Below are 12,712 nucleotides of genomic sequence, written 5' to 3'. Positions count from 1 at the left end.
TATATATATATATATATATAAAACGATAGTACTAAATTATGTATGCAACTATAAAATATAACTAATAATAATGTCATTCGTTATAAATAACATTGGCCTATAAACATCTACCAATGCTATAAATGATGTGTTGTGTTCATGTGAGAGGCTCATCAGATATAGTCATTATCACTGTGGGAAAAACTATGGTCATTTTTGGTCATAAAGATAAGAATAAATCATTTGAAACTGCAAAGGCTTTACTTTTATTTATGTATACTCCGAACAAAACTATGCCTTTAATCATTTAGTTCAGTTTGAGAACAGACACTACAATTAAAACTGAACGCGGCTGCTCGATGCAGCGTGCCGAACAACAGTCGCATCACAGATCAGATTTCATTTATCACGTGAGGAGAAGCTGACAAGAAGAGTGAGGTGAGACAGACAAGACGATGGCAGAAGAGTTTCAAAACGACATGCCAAAGCGCCTGTTTTAAAAATATTTTGGATTTTGAAAAGCCTGTTGACTTCTACCGTTTATCTAAGGTGATATTGGAAGTTTCTTATTTGGTTCCACAGTGTTTGCTGATTTTTTATTTTATTTAAACTGTGTATTTTTATTATATTTTACATCAAGTATGCCGTGTCTCCCAAGCTTTCTTAATCGTTTTGTTAATAAACGTACGTTTCTTATTTATTTTCCACAGTGTTTACTGATCTTCAGTTTTGTATACCTAAACCTTATGTAAGTTATTTGTTATTTTATATTAGGCATATAGCATGGTGTATTTTTATTAGTTTTGTTAATAAAAGTTCTATGTTCTTCGTTGTATTTTGTTGTTGCTTGAATTGAATTCAAACAATTGATGGCAAATTGCCGCTAATTTTAAAGTGAAAGTAAAATGCGCATCACGCGTTTAAGCTATTTAAAAGCGAAGGAAAAGAGGGAAAACTCAAACAAACTAAAAACAAACAACTGCTTGACGGAAAATTTCCACTAATTTGAAAGTGAACGGAAAATTCGCATGGTGCTTTTACAAGCTAGCCAAAATGTATGCAGTTAGCAATAACACAGGCAAAATGATCAAAAAAACAAAACTGAAAAGGACAAAAATGTCCAAAAGGTCGCACAAGGGTTAAAAAGATAAGAGATATAACTCTTTTCACCACACGTTGATTAACCTCACCGTCACAACCCTAGTGGCCTTTAGTGGCTGTTTGAATGCATTCAACCGCATGAGCGTCCACACTATCAGGTCGAATGCATTTTCGACTACCTCTGGAAGTGGTCAAAACTGGACAAGCTCAAAACATTTTAGTTCTCGTTCACACCTGTATTTAGCATCGTCCACTTGCGATCGGGTTGACCAAAACACATCTTAATATCAGGTGTAAATGGGGCCTGACATCCATCATCAGTCCCAAACACTGACTGTGTAAACGTGACCTTAGTGCCCCTGTAGCCTGTGCAATTCCGTTTTATAACTTCGTAGTTTGTAGTTTTATGAACTTTTCAAACTTTGAATGTACTTTCAATAGCCGGGAGCAGTGATTGCATCTTGGCATTTTGCATTTGGTGGTAAACAGGTTTTTTTTTTAATCCTAGTTTTCTTCCGACTACATTTCTTTGCTGCTGGTAGTGGAGTGAGAAACATTGCAGAAACGTACACATGGAAAGTGTGGTGTAGTTTATCTGAGTTGTTTTTTATGTATGCATGTCTCCGTCAGGTACCGAGAAAGTTCGTCAAGCTCAGGGCTGTAAACATCTCCATGTGGTGAATCCTGAATGGTTGTGGGCCTGTTTGGAGCGCTGGGAGCGAGTCGAGGAGCGACTCTTTCCTCTCAGAGAGGACTATAACAAATCACACAGGTATTTATCTCTCACAGTCTCTCTTTCTCTTCTGTTCTGTCTGTCTGTCCTGCTTTTTTTATCCTTTAAGTTCACTTGTGCCTTTCAGCATAAAGATTGTAAAAACAACATTCTGTTTTGCTGGTATTTTCGGTCGTGACTGCTGCACTTTTCATTGTGCTTTTCACTCGCTGAACTGCAACACTCATGAATAGAATATGACAAAACCTTGGCAAGAAATCTTTCAGCTTGTTCTGACTCCTGCAATATTAAAGAATTATTAGATTAATGAGTTACACAAAAATGACTCTCACTTTGTTCCAAATGCACATGACTTTCCTCTGTGGAACACAAAAGGAGATGCCTAGCAGATTGTTAAAGGAACGTGAACTGTGTCCAGGACTGTCATGCAAGATTTTCAGTCTGTTTACACAAAGTTATCATTTGGCTTCAGAAGGCTTTATAGCACTTCACTATTGAAATGAACTACCTTTGTTACCTTTAAGGCCCATTCACACCAAGGATGATAACTATAATGCTAAAGATACAGTTTTAAAAATCATTCTAAATTTAAAGAATAGCACACACTAGGGGTGTTCGATATGACGAGTTTTGATCGTGGACGATTAAAATGTCTCCACGATCTGCTTTTGAAGAAATATCGTAGTATCATGCAACAGCGCACATTCTATCAGGTGCAGTTCTGGTGCCTCCGCCTCAATGCTGTACAACGCCACATACATTCACATCAGTGTTAACTCTGCGGTAGAGATACACTCACGGGACACTGCACTTTTTCGCAATCACAAAAGTACATTACTTGCATGTGCTTTAAAGCCTTGCCGGTTAAACATTTCATTCACGTGCTGTTCTGATGTTCACAAGGTTTACATATAAACACAGTTGGTTATGTCTAAAATGAAAGTAAACAGTTGAGAGAGAATCAGATGCTTGCAGGTCTTAAAGCGACAGTACTAAACATACCTGTCAACGCTCCCGTTTTTCCCGGGAGTCTCCCGTATTTCACACCCATCTCCCGCACCCCTCCCGTTTTATTTCTCCCGCAAAACTCCCACAATTTGCGTGGCCCAAACCTCGTTATATGAATCATCATATCAATATATTATCCCAAGGTTGTCCAGTTGCCAGATCTTGTGTGAAACGCATCCTACTCACATAATCGATACATCATAAAAATTTCAACCCATTTGTGACCTCAACCTGGCAACCTAAAACCTAGTTGTTCTGTTGATATCTGCGCAGGTAGCAGACGTGGGAATCAAGCGAAATGGGAGAAGACTCGGGTGTTGCTCCAGCGAAAATAAAACAAAATATACATGTAAATTTAACTTTAAAAAGTCTATTTGACATTTCAATTTTGCAAGGAAATGTATAGCATTTTATCTGAGGAATAATAAAAGGACACCTTTTCATTTAGAATTTGTCTTAAATCAAATTTTGTTAAAAAAAATTGTGGGAAAATCGTATCGTGAAATCAGTATCGTTAATTGTATCGCACCGTGAGTTGAGTGAATTGTTACTAGTGGTCGACCGATATTGTTTTTTTTTGACAGCCGATGCCGATATCTTGGCAAGCAGGGTGGCCGATATAAAGCCGATATAATTTTATTTATTTTAATTGATATTTAAGAAATTTGAAATAATTTGAAAATGGATTAAAAAATTATTGTTAAATAAACATACTTATACTTTAGATGACAAAGTATTTTTCACAAATAAATAAATATTTAATACAAATATTATTAAAAAGGAAGTAAACAAACCGTTCTATTTGATTATTAGACAGACGTCTATCCGTATTAGACAGAACAACAGTGAACAAGAGGGAGAATGTGAGCACTGTGTGCTCAGGCGCTGCTGTTCTCGGCGCCGTCAAAATAAAAGTCCCGCCTCGAACGCATCGGCCAAACAGAAAAACTTATCGGCCGATGCAGATATTTGAAAAAATTATATATCGATATATCGGTCGACCACTAATTGTTACATCCCTACTAAAATTCCAAAAGAAGTGTCTAGTTTTATTGTTACTATACAGTACTTCACTCGTCTCCACCTCCAACTGTTGGGGGTCATTTTGGACCCGAAAAAGTAAATGTAAAAATGACCACAAACTGTTTTTTTTTTTTTAAGTTTACGAGGATTTATTTTTAAGATTAGAGGTTAAATATAACATCTTTTACTGTAGGAGCAATAGTCCCGCCATGTTTCCAGACATCCCCGGGTCTTTCCTGAAGCCTCTGTTCCAGGCCCCTCCTGTCCAGCAGAAGCCCCTGCCAGCGCCGGAAATGAGGACATATGACCCCGTCACTGGCAAACTGATCCGCCGGGGTCCTCAGGCCTCCCGTCCACCCTCTTATCTGCACTCGCATGGATCGTCCATGTCGGCCAAAGGAGATCTGTCCAGCCTCAGGTACTTCATATGTTTTGTACATTTATGTTTATGTTTGGCGCAGTTCATACTGATGTTCATCAAATACAGTCACTGAATATCTGATACAGTAATGAACTCAAGGTTGTATCAGAATCATGAATATGTCTTGTGGGTCTTTTTTGCAGATTCTGCACAATGCATATCATTTTTATTTCTTAAGAGCAAGGGAATGTAATGTTGTATTATATAATGTTTGATTATATATTTATTAGGCGTCTGTATGAAATCCCAGTGGGAAATGTGCGGACTGTAGCCCGTATGCTGTCCTTGCCTTTTCTTTCCCGGCTAATATTGGATTTCTCATGCAGTCTATTTCACATTAATCTCTAAACTCTAAATAAAATCTGCGAGAAATAAAGCATTGCGCCTTGGCAGCTCTGAGATTGTGAAACAGAAATTATTAGCAAATTTCATCAGCACCTTTGGCCATTGCTGTGACAAGGAAATAATAAAAACAAACCTGTAAATCGAAAGTGAGGAAGAAAAAACGTGCCTCCTGTGTCGGCATCTGATGAGGAGAGAAATAAATTAGAAAATAAATAGTTCACCTTAGGAGCAGTCATTATTTACTCATATGTTGTTCCTCTGACTTACTCTCTGCAGTGGAGTACAGAAGGAAAACTCTTAAAGAATATCCTGCCCACTTTTTTCAGTATAATAAAACTTCAGATGATGTATGACTTCAGAAGACTTGGAATATAACGTTAGTTGTATAGACCATTAATGGTATGTTAATGATGTTTTTTTTTAGTGCTGAGCTCCATACCCAATTAATTTTAAATGTATGTAAAAGAGTGGTGAATGTTATTTTTGGTGTTCACATAAAAAAGAGTTTTGCAGGGTCATTCATTCATTCATTCATTTAGCCAGTGTTCAAAACTATCTCCTTACCTTAGCCCGATTCACAACAGTAAGCTTGTAATAATATTTTCTAATTTGAGTGGTACTGGTAGGTTTTCGCTGGAAATATGAGCATGCTGCCGTTCTGCGTCATTGTCACATCTGTAAACATAAAGGAGTCCCAGCTAGTAGGCTATATCGCATGTGATGATGCTGCAGGTGGCGGATCATTTATTGCCTTTTCTCACAGCAGCTGGAATAATTAAATTTAACATTTTGATGGCAGATTGTAATCCAGAAAGAATTATGTGTTAATGAAATACATGTGAGTGACTGAAATTAGATTATATTCCAGTTTTAAATGTGCATCTGATTACAGATACATGGGATTACACAAGATTTGTATTTCAAAGAGAACCAATTCTAAAGAACATTAATTTGCTTTTTGGGTTAAATTAACAATTTCTTTATATAAAATTCGAATGGTATGACAATTAGAGATTACACTGTGCAGAACTTGAAATCTACAGGTAACGCTAATACATACTATACACACAGTCACGCAATGCTGACGTTAAAATTAATAATAATTTGCACGGTTTGATGTGATATGAGCTAGGTAATAATTAGATTTAATCACCATTGGTAGCACGATTTATTGTAATGCCTTTTTTCCTCAGTTGGTCAGAACAAAAGTGGCAGACATGTTACTTACTTGTTCAGATGACAATATCCAGTGAAAATTCTAATTTGGATCCTACTTCCAAGACATAGAATCTGTGATTCCTAAGTATAAGTATCCTCAGCGGACACATACTCCTCAAAACATTACATTAATTCGTGCTGAGGAGCCGTGCCGACCCACGTAAAGAAGGTGATTCCGCAAATAACTGCAATTGCAGGTTTCAAACAGAGATGGCGATAAAGATGCAAAACTTACGGACTGCAGCTTTATGTATACAATTTAATAATTAGAATTTTATTTTTTTAAATTATTTTAAAATATATCGTTTATTATTGTACATTTTTCTCACATTTAAACACAAATCTGCACTAGCGTTTAACAGTTTGGGTCATTAACATTTTTATTTTGAAAGAAATTAAAACTTATGTTGCGAGGACATGCTAAACTGATCAAAAGTGGAAAGACATTTACATAGTTAAAAAAGATTTTAAATAGATGCTGTTCTTTTGAACTTTCTATTTATCAAAGAATTCTGAGGAAAAAAACATCAGTTTCCACAAAAATATGAAGCAGCACAACTACTTCAACACTGATAATAATAAGAAACATTTATTGAGCAGCAAATCATCATATTAGAATGATTTCTGAAGGATCATGTGACACTGAAGAAATATATTTTAAAATAGAAAACAGTTGTTTCACAATGTTAGTGTTTTTACTGTATTTTGATCAAATAAATGATGAGCCTTGATGAGCCTATGAGACTTCTTTCAAAAACATTATCTTACTGACCTCTCCAAGAAAAAAACATCGTCTTATATTCGGGACAATACGGTATTATGCAATACATATACAAGGTTAAAAGGGTTGAAAAGAATTTGCCACTAAATGTCAAAGAAAACCAAATGAAAAACACTCATATGATGATATACATGATAAAAAGTTAAGATAAAGCATTGGCCCAATGTCAGCTGGCCTGCAGCTCTTTCACATTGACCTAACCACAGCCGGCAAGCCTTGATGAGCCCTGGGTTTGTAACAGCATGAGGCTGAGTAAACAATGGAAATTTGGGTTTTTTGTTTTCTTTAATGCCATTTTCATATGAATAATGCAAATCTGCTGTCAGGGCTTCCTTCCTGTTATTTGACAGTTACAGTAGACAAGTAACTTCAATTTATCAGTTTTTATAAAGGTTATTCTGTGTGGTTTGAGGCAACAGCAGAAAACCTCATTTTTTAGGTGACCGAAACAAATCCACTGAAGGTTCAGAAATGAGCTTATTAGCATAGTAATGATTCCAATGTGTTGTTTATAATCTGTCTTCGAAGCTGCTTACGCTCTATTTTTTACCACTCATATTCTCTTTTCCACGCTGTTCCATAACCTGCATGTCAGTTGTGACATTTGAATGAGTGGCGTGCTGTAAAGTGGCAAAACTGCATATTTCCATTATAATCAGAAAAAGTTGCCTACACTCACACACTAAAAGGCCCCTATAAACTTAAGTGAAATCGAAGAATGAACAAAATTAGGCCGAAAAGGAATTCATTTGGAGTTTGTTTCTGTAGTTCGAAATGGCTTGCCAAAATGAACTTTTAAGATCTCAGTTTCTGTTTTGATTCCTTTTTTGATGTGGAAATCTTCTCCGGGTTAATTTCTTCTATAATTTCTCAAGTGTCGACACAATCATTTTCTGTTTAACTTTAGCGTAGAAATTCTGTCGATACCTAAAATGCAAAAAAAAAATTGTAGGGATGCATGATATTGTTGTTTTTTTTGGCGATATCCACTATGTCTATATTTTTCTACTCCATTTTGGCCGATAGCCGATGCCAATAGCGATATACATTTCCTTTTGTTTAGAAACAACACCAAGTCTCTCCTGTGCAGAGATTATAAACAAATTATTTTTGTTTTGGTTACTTTTGAGCATGAACTAAATAAAGAACGAAATAAACAATAATAAAGTTCTTTTCATAATGAGAGTACATTTAAAGCTTTGAAAATAAATGATCTAAAGCAAAAGAGTTTTAAAAATGTGAAAACTTTTAGAGCTCGTAGTATTTAACTTTTCATAAGCCGTTTGGGAAAAAAATTACACATTGAATAAACCTGTGTATATAAAATTGTTTAATTTACAAGTGTCAAGTCATAACAGTGGAAAAAAAAGTGGACAGAAACCTTTTTTTTAATACTGTTAAGCTGCTTGCTTTAAAGGGATAGTTCACCTTTAGTTGCTGGTCTCCATTGACTTTCATAGTATGGAAAAAAAACACTATGCAAGTCAATGGGGACCAGCAACTGAAGGTGATCTATCCCTTTAAAGCAAGCAGCTTAACAAGTATTCTCTTTAAGTGAATCTGTTGTATAAAGCACTAGTGTTGTCACGGTACCAAAATTTCAGTATTCGGTACCAATACCAGTGAAAATCCACGGTTCTCTGTACCAATTTCGGTACCAAAGCAAAACACAAAAACATGCTAATTGAACAACATTTTTATTAATAACGTTAAACAAAAATTAAATGTACAAAACCAATGCCATTCTTTATACTTGCGGACTTGGCAACACTGGAAGAGGATAGCTTTTCGATAGCGCATCAAGAACCGGGTTGACCGGGTACTCGGTACCACCGGTACTTAAAAAAAACCTGGTACCGTAACGTTTTCATTTTTTTAGTACCGACTTGGTACCGAAATACCGGGTCTTTTGACAACACTATAAAGCACTATATAAATCAACTTTACTGGATTTTACTGGAGTGCCAAATTGCAGAACTGGTGAAAACATGTAGACATTGCTGCAGTCAGATGCTTTCTTAACTGCTGGTTTCTCACCGTTGTCATTATGTATGCAGTACATATTCATCTAAATGTTGCTGTCAGCAGCGTTGGGATGTTCTCTAACAGTAAACTGCTACAAGGGTATTTCGATTAACCGGTGGGAAAATTTCCTCACCGTCACAACCCTACCCACTGCCAGTTTACCCAATAGTATTTCGACACCCCGGGTTGCCAATTGGTAAAACACAGCATATTGCTTCTATGGAAGCCAGCAAACGAACTGGATCTTAAATTGCAGATTCGACCTAAAAAAACCTCAACATCCATCTACAAAGTTCTATGACGAGGAATATTAAAGCACAGAAAAATCAACTCAACTTACAAAGTAAGGCTCGCCGCCTTCCATTGTCTATTGCGTTCTTGTTGCGTGTCCTCAATCTGGCAACCCACGCGAGTTTCAAGTCTGAGGAGGGGGGGCGGGAGAAACAACTCTCTCCAATGTTTTGAATTTGGACTGCAGTAACCGTTACAACCACTAGCTGTCAATATTACATACTGCACCTTTAAAACACGGCAACGGGACATTATCGGATTCAGTATGAATTCTGACTGTGGTTGACAGAGCGTTTAATGTCTGTCAGGTGACATGACCAAGATCAAGATCAGCTCTTTAAATGCTCTTGACAGTTTTAAGCTTCTCATGGAGAACAAGAAATATCACTAGATTTGTAACTAATTTTGCTTGGTGAGAATAACTATTTCAAAAGGTGAAGCGAAAGTTAGTGAAAAAACAACAAATATATAGATAATTAATTAGTAGTGATGCAAATGCAATCGGTCACGCCACATTAAAGAGCATCAAAATGACTTTTATTGTTTGAATTTTGTCATAAAATTGGACAGAATATGAAAACTGAGACTTTATTTCAAATGTAACAAAGCATAAAGCTTTTTGCAATTAATGGGTGGTAGACTGATTATAGCACTTGGAGTCATGTCCTTTTTGAAGCTTTGAAGTTGTTTAAGTTAAATTAAGAAACCGACCAAGAACTAGATGTGGAAAGTTCATCAAAAAGAAAAAAATGTCTGAATAGTTTTAAAAAGTTCTTAAAGTTAAACTTTATTGACTACTCCCAGTTTCATGCTCATGATTATATGGTTATTAAAGGGGTCATCAGATGCCCATTTTCCACAAGTTGATATGATTCTTTAGGGTCTTAATAAAAAGTCTATAACATACTTTGGTTAAAATTTCTCAATGGTAGTGTAAAACAACACTCTTTTTACCTTGTCAAAATCAGCTCTGTTTTCAGCAACTCGTAAATGCTAATGAGCTCTGCTCACCCCACCCCTCTCTTCCGTGTGGTGACGAGCCATTCTAATGAGACTGTTTACTTGAGCCGCGGAACTTGCTAACTAGCACATTATTAGGAAAGGCAATTTGCAATGATTCATAAAATAACCTTATACTCACTTCTTCTGTAGGTGAGGCTGGATCACGAATGATTTGCGCAAAGTTAAATGCATTTAGGCAGATCGGGGGCGCATTCCTTTCAAAAACAAAGCTAATCCACTGTGTCTTCAGTGGCTCAGATGTCGGGAGTAAATGACGAGCGCTGCTTAAATGACTGTTGCTAATTACCATGTTATATCAGTGTACGTTCTCTACACTATGAAAGTTTTTTTTTTTTTCTTTCTTTCTGTCTTGCATCTATCTTGCTGTTTCCTACAACCGCAGACAGTGTTTTGTCAGTGTAATGACAGTAGGTTGGCTAGTGATGATTTTCTGATGAGCTTGACCTGACATGCTGACCTTTCCAAGAAGACACTTCTGCAGAGTGTTGCGAGTCAGCATTTTGCATCTAGGTCTTCTGTTACTCTGATTATGAAATGAAACAAAATGAGAGATTGTGTGAATCGATGTTTTAACAAAGTTTAAACTTGCTCTGACCTCACCTTTAACAAACTTTGTGCTTAACTTTAGTGCTGAACATTTGTGTAGATTTTTTCAAAAATGTTTGAGATAATGACTATTTTTGCATTTGCATCCATTTTACCCCAGGTGTCAACTGAGAGTTTTACACATGATGTTATGCAGATTTTTTTTTTTTACATTTTTAAATATGACTTGTCTCAAAAATACTTTTGTAAAAAATATTTAGCCTCTTTTCCCATATCTCACACACTTTTGTGACTAAATTTTGTTCATGCCTGTTGAATAATGAAATGTTACGTTTACCTGCATAAACTTTCACTATTATGTTTGAAAACATTTAGAGTAATAGTTATGTTTTGTTAGAAAATAAAATTGTAGGTTTCATAAATTTGGACTGTTTTTGAGCAGTCAGGAGTTATAAATTCAAAGGAATTTAATTAAATACATTGATTTCAATGTAGTTATATTCAAATAAAATTTATAACGAATATTTATTTTCTTTCATCACAGTGTTTTTTTGCCAAGTTGTTTTAGAAATTTTAAATGTAAATTTTTTTAATTGAAAGGGAAGAAATGTAATAACAAAACACAGTAACATTCAAAACTCCGAAATGTTTGTGCTTTCACTCATTAATGAGAAGTTATTGAGCAGATAAAATGTGGTTTTATTTGAAAAAAACTGTAATCTATGACTGTTTTATAAGCTTGCATTCTACCAGGTCAAAACAGTCCCAGATTTCAAAAATTGTATGCAGATTTTGGATTCAAGTTTTTAAGAACACATTGATAAAAAAAAGCTTGTTCAATACTTTGTTGAAACCGACAGACTCACCAGGGCTCCAAACTGCGACTAAAACGGTCGCATTTGCGACCAAAAGTATTAAATTGCGAGTTAAGTTTTTGCTGAGGTCGCAAATGGCGACTAGGCCTATGTATTTACATGTTATAACTTAAAAATGTGCATGTAATGCCTTTTTTCCTGATTGTTTTGCGATCACATCTTTTGTTATGTTCACGTATTAAACTGAGACGATGCGCATCAAAGTTTTAGCGGTTACTACTATAGCACATAATGAACATGAATTAACATCAAAAGGTAGGCTATTTTATAAGAGGAGAGCCTACAGTTCAACTTACTGAAATGTCTCATGTAAAAGCTCATTCAGTGTTTCAAACTGCGGAAAACGTGAAAAGCTTGTAAACATTGTAATGTAATATACCTCAGAATAACCATTCGGTGTCCTTTTGGTTCCACAAAGAACCATTCAGTCAAAGGTTCTTTAAAGAACCATCTCTTTCTTAACTTTTTATAATCTGAAGAGCGTTCTTTCGCCACAAAGAACCTTTTGTGAAATGTAAAGGTTCTTCCATTAAAATGCTGATAAAGTCAAGAAAAGATGAGACATAAACACATTGGTATGATTGAAATGTTAAAATGTAAAAAAAAAAAATGTAAAAAAAATAAAACACTTTTATTCTGTGGCACCTAAAAAATAATTTGGCGCCTAAGTTTTTTTCTTATAGGAGCCAATGGCTCCTTACTCTATTTTTTTGTTTGGAGCCCTGCTCACATGTAGTGAGGTTAATCGGTTCAGACGCTGTCTGCACTGACCATCTATCTCCATGTTGTGGCTCCTCTGAAGGAAGTGGAGATGTGATTGAATGTTTGCTGTCTGCTGTGGACAGGCTTGAGCTGTGTGTGTATGTGTTTGATTTGCTCTCGATTGGTTTTTAGGTGTTGCTCAGACCGGGGGAGCCGCTGTCCTGCTTTGGTGTTCTGTCAGAGCAAACTCAGCCAGTTTTGCTTGATAAACATATTTCAGCCGGTGACTGATTACAGCAGCCGCTGATCTGGAGTGTGCATGTTGAGCGATTGATTGTTTCTGTGTTTGTTCAGGTCAGCTCAGGGGTCTCAGCAGACGGATGAGGCTGCAGGATCGAGTCCTGACGATGAGCAGCCTGGACCTTCCCGCAGGAAACGCCAGCCCAGCATGTCTGAAACCATGCCGCTCTACACACTCTGCAAAGAAGACCTGGAGAGCATGGACAAAGAGGTTAAACACACACACACACACACACACACAGTACATAAACATTTTCTTAGCTAAATGAGGACATTGCATGGACTTCAGATGTTTTTATATGCTAGTTGTAGTTATAAATACTATAACCTAACCGACACCC

At 36.2% G+C, this 12,712-nt stretch overlaps 1 protein-coding gene across 3 annotated transcripts in view; it reads left to right on the top strand.

Moving 5' to 3' along the window:
- Positions 1-12,712, top strand: part of LOC107745039 (RNA polymerase II subunit A C-terminal domain phosphatase-like) — a 151,586-nt gene that overhangs the window by 45,804 nt on the left and 93,070 nt on the right. For 2 of the 3 annotated variants that reach the window (XM_016558871.1, XM_016558870.1), the window contains 2 exons: positions 1,711-1,852; positions 4,038-4,262. In XM_016558871.1, coding sequence (XP_016414357.1) covers positions 1,711-1,852; positions 4,038-4,262 — 367 coding nt within the window. Of the gene's footprint in view, positions 1-1,710; positions 1,853-4,037; positions 4,263-12,425; positions 12,707-12,712 lie in introns of those variants that run through there. The other variant, XM_016558872.1, reaches the window with a different exon arrangement.

This window comes from Sinocyclocheilus rhinocerous, unplaced genomic scaffold (genome assembly GCF_001515625.1).
Source record: "Sinocyclocheilus rhinocerous isolate Xijiao unplaced genomic scaffold, SAMN03320098_v1.1 scaffold438, whole genome shotgun sequence".
Classification (NCBI taxonomy): domain Eukaryota; kingdom Metazoa; phylum Chordata; class Actinopteri; order Cypriniformes; family Cyprinidae; genus Sinocyclocheilus; species Sinocyclocheilus rhinocerous.
Note: the sequence above shows the minus strand (reverse complement) of the source record. Positions and strands in the feature narration are given on the sequence as shown.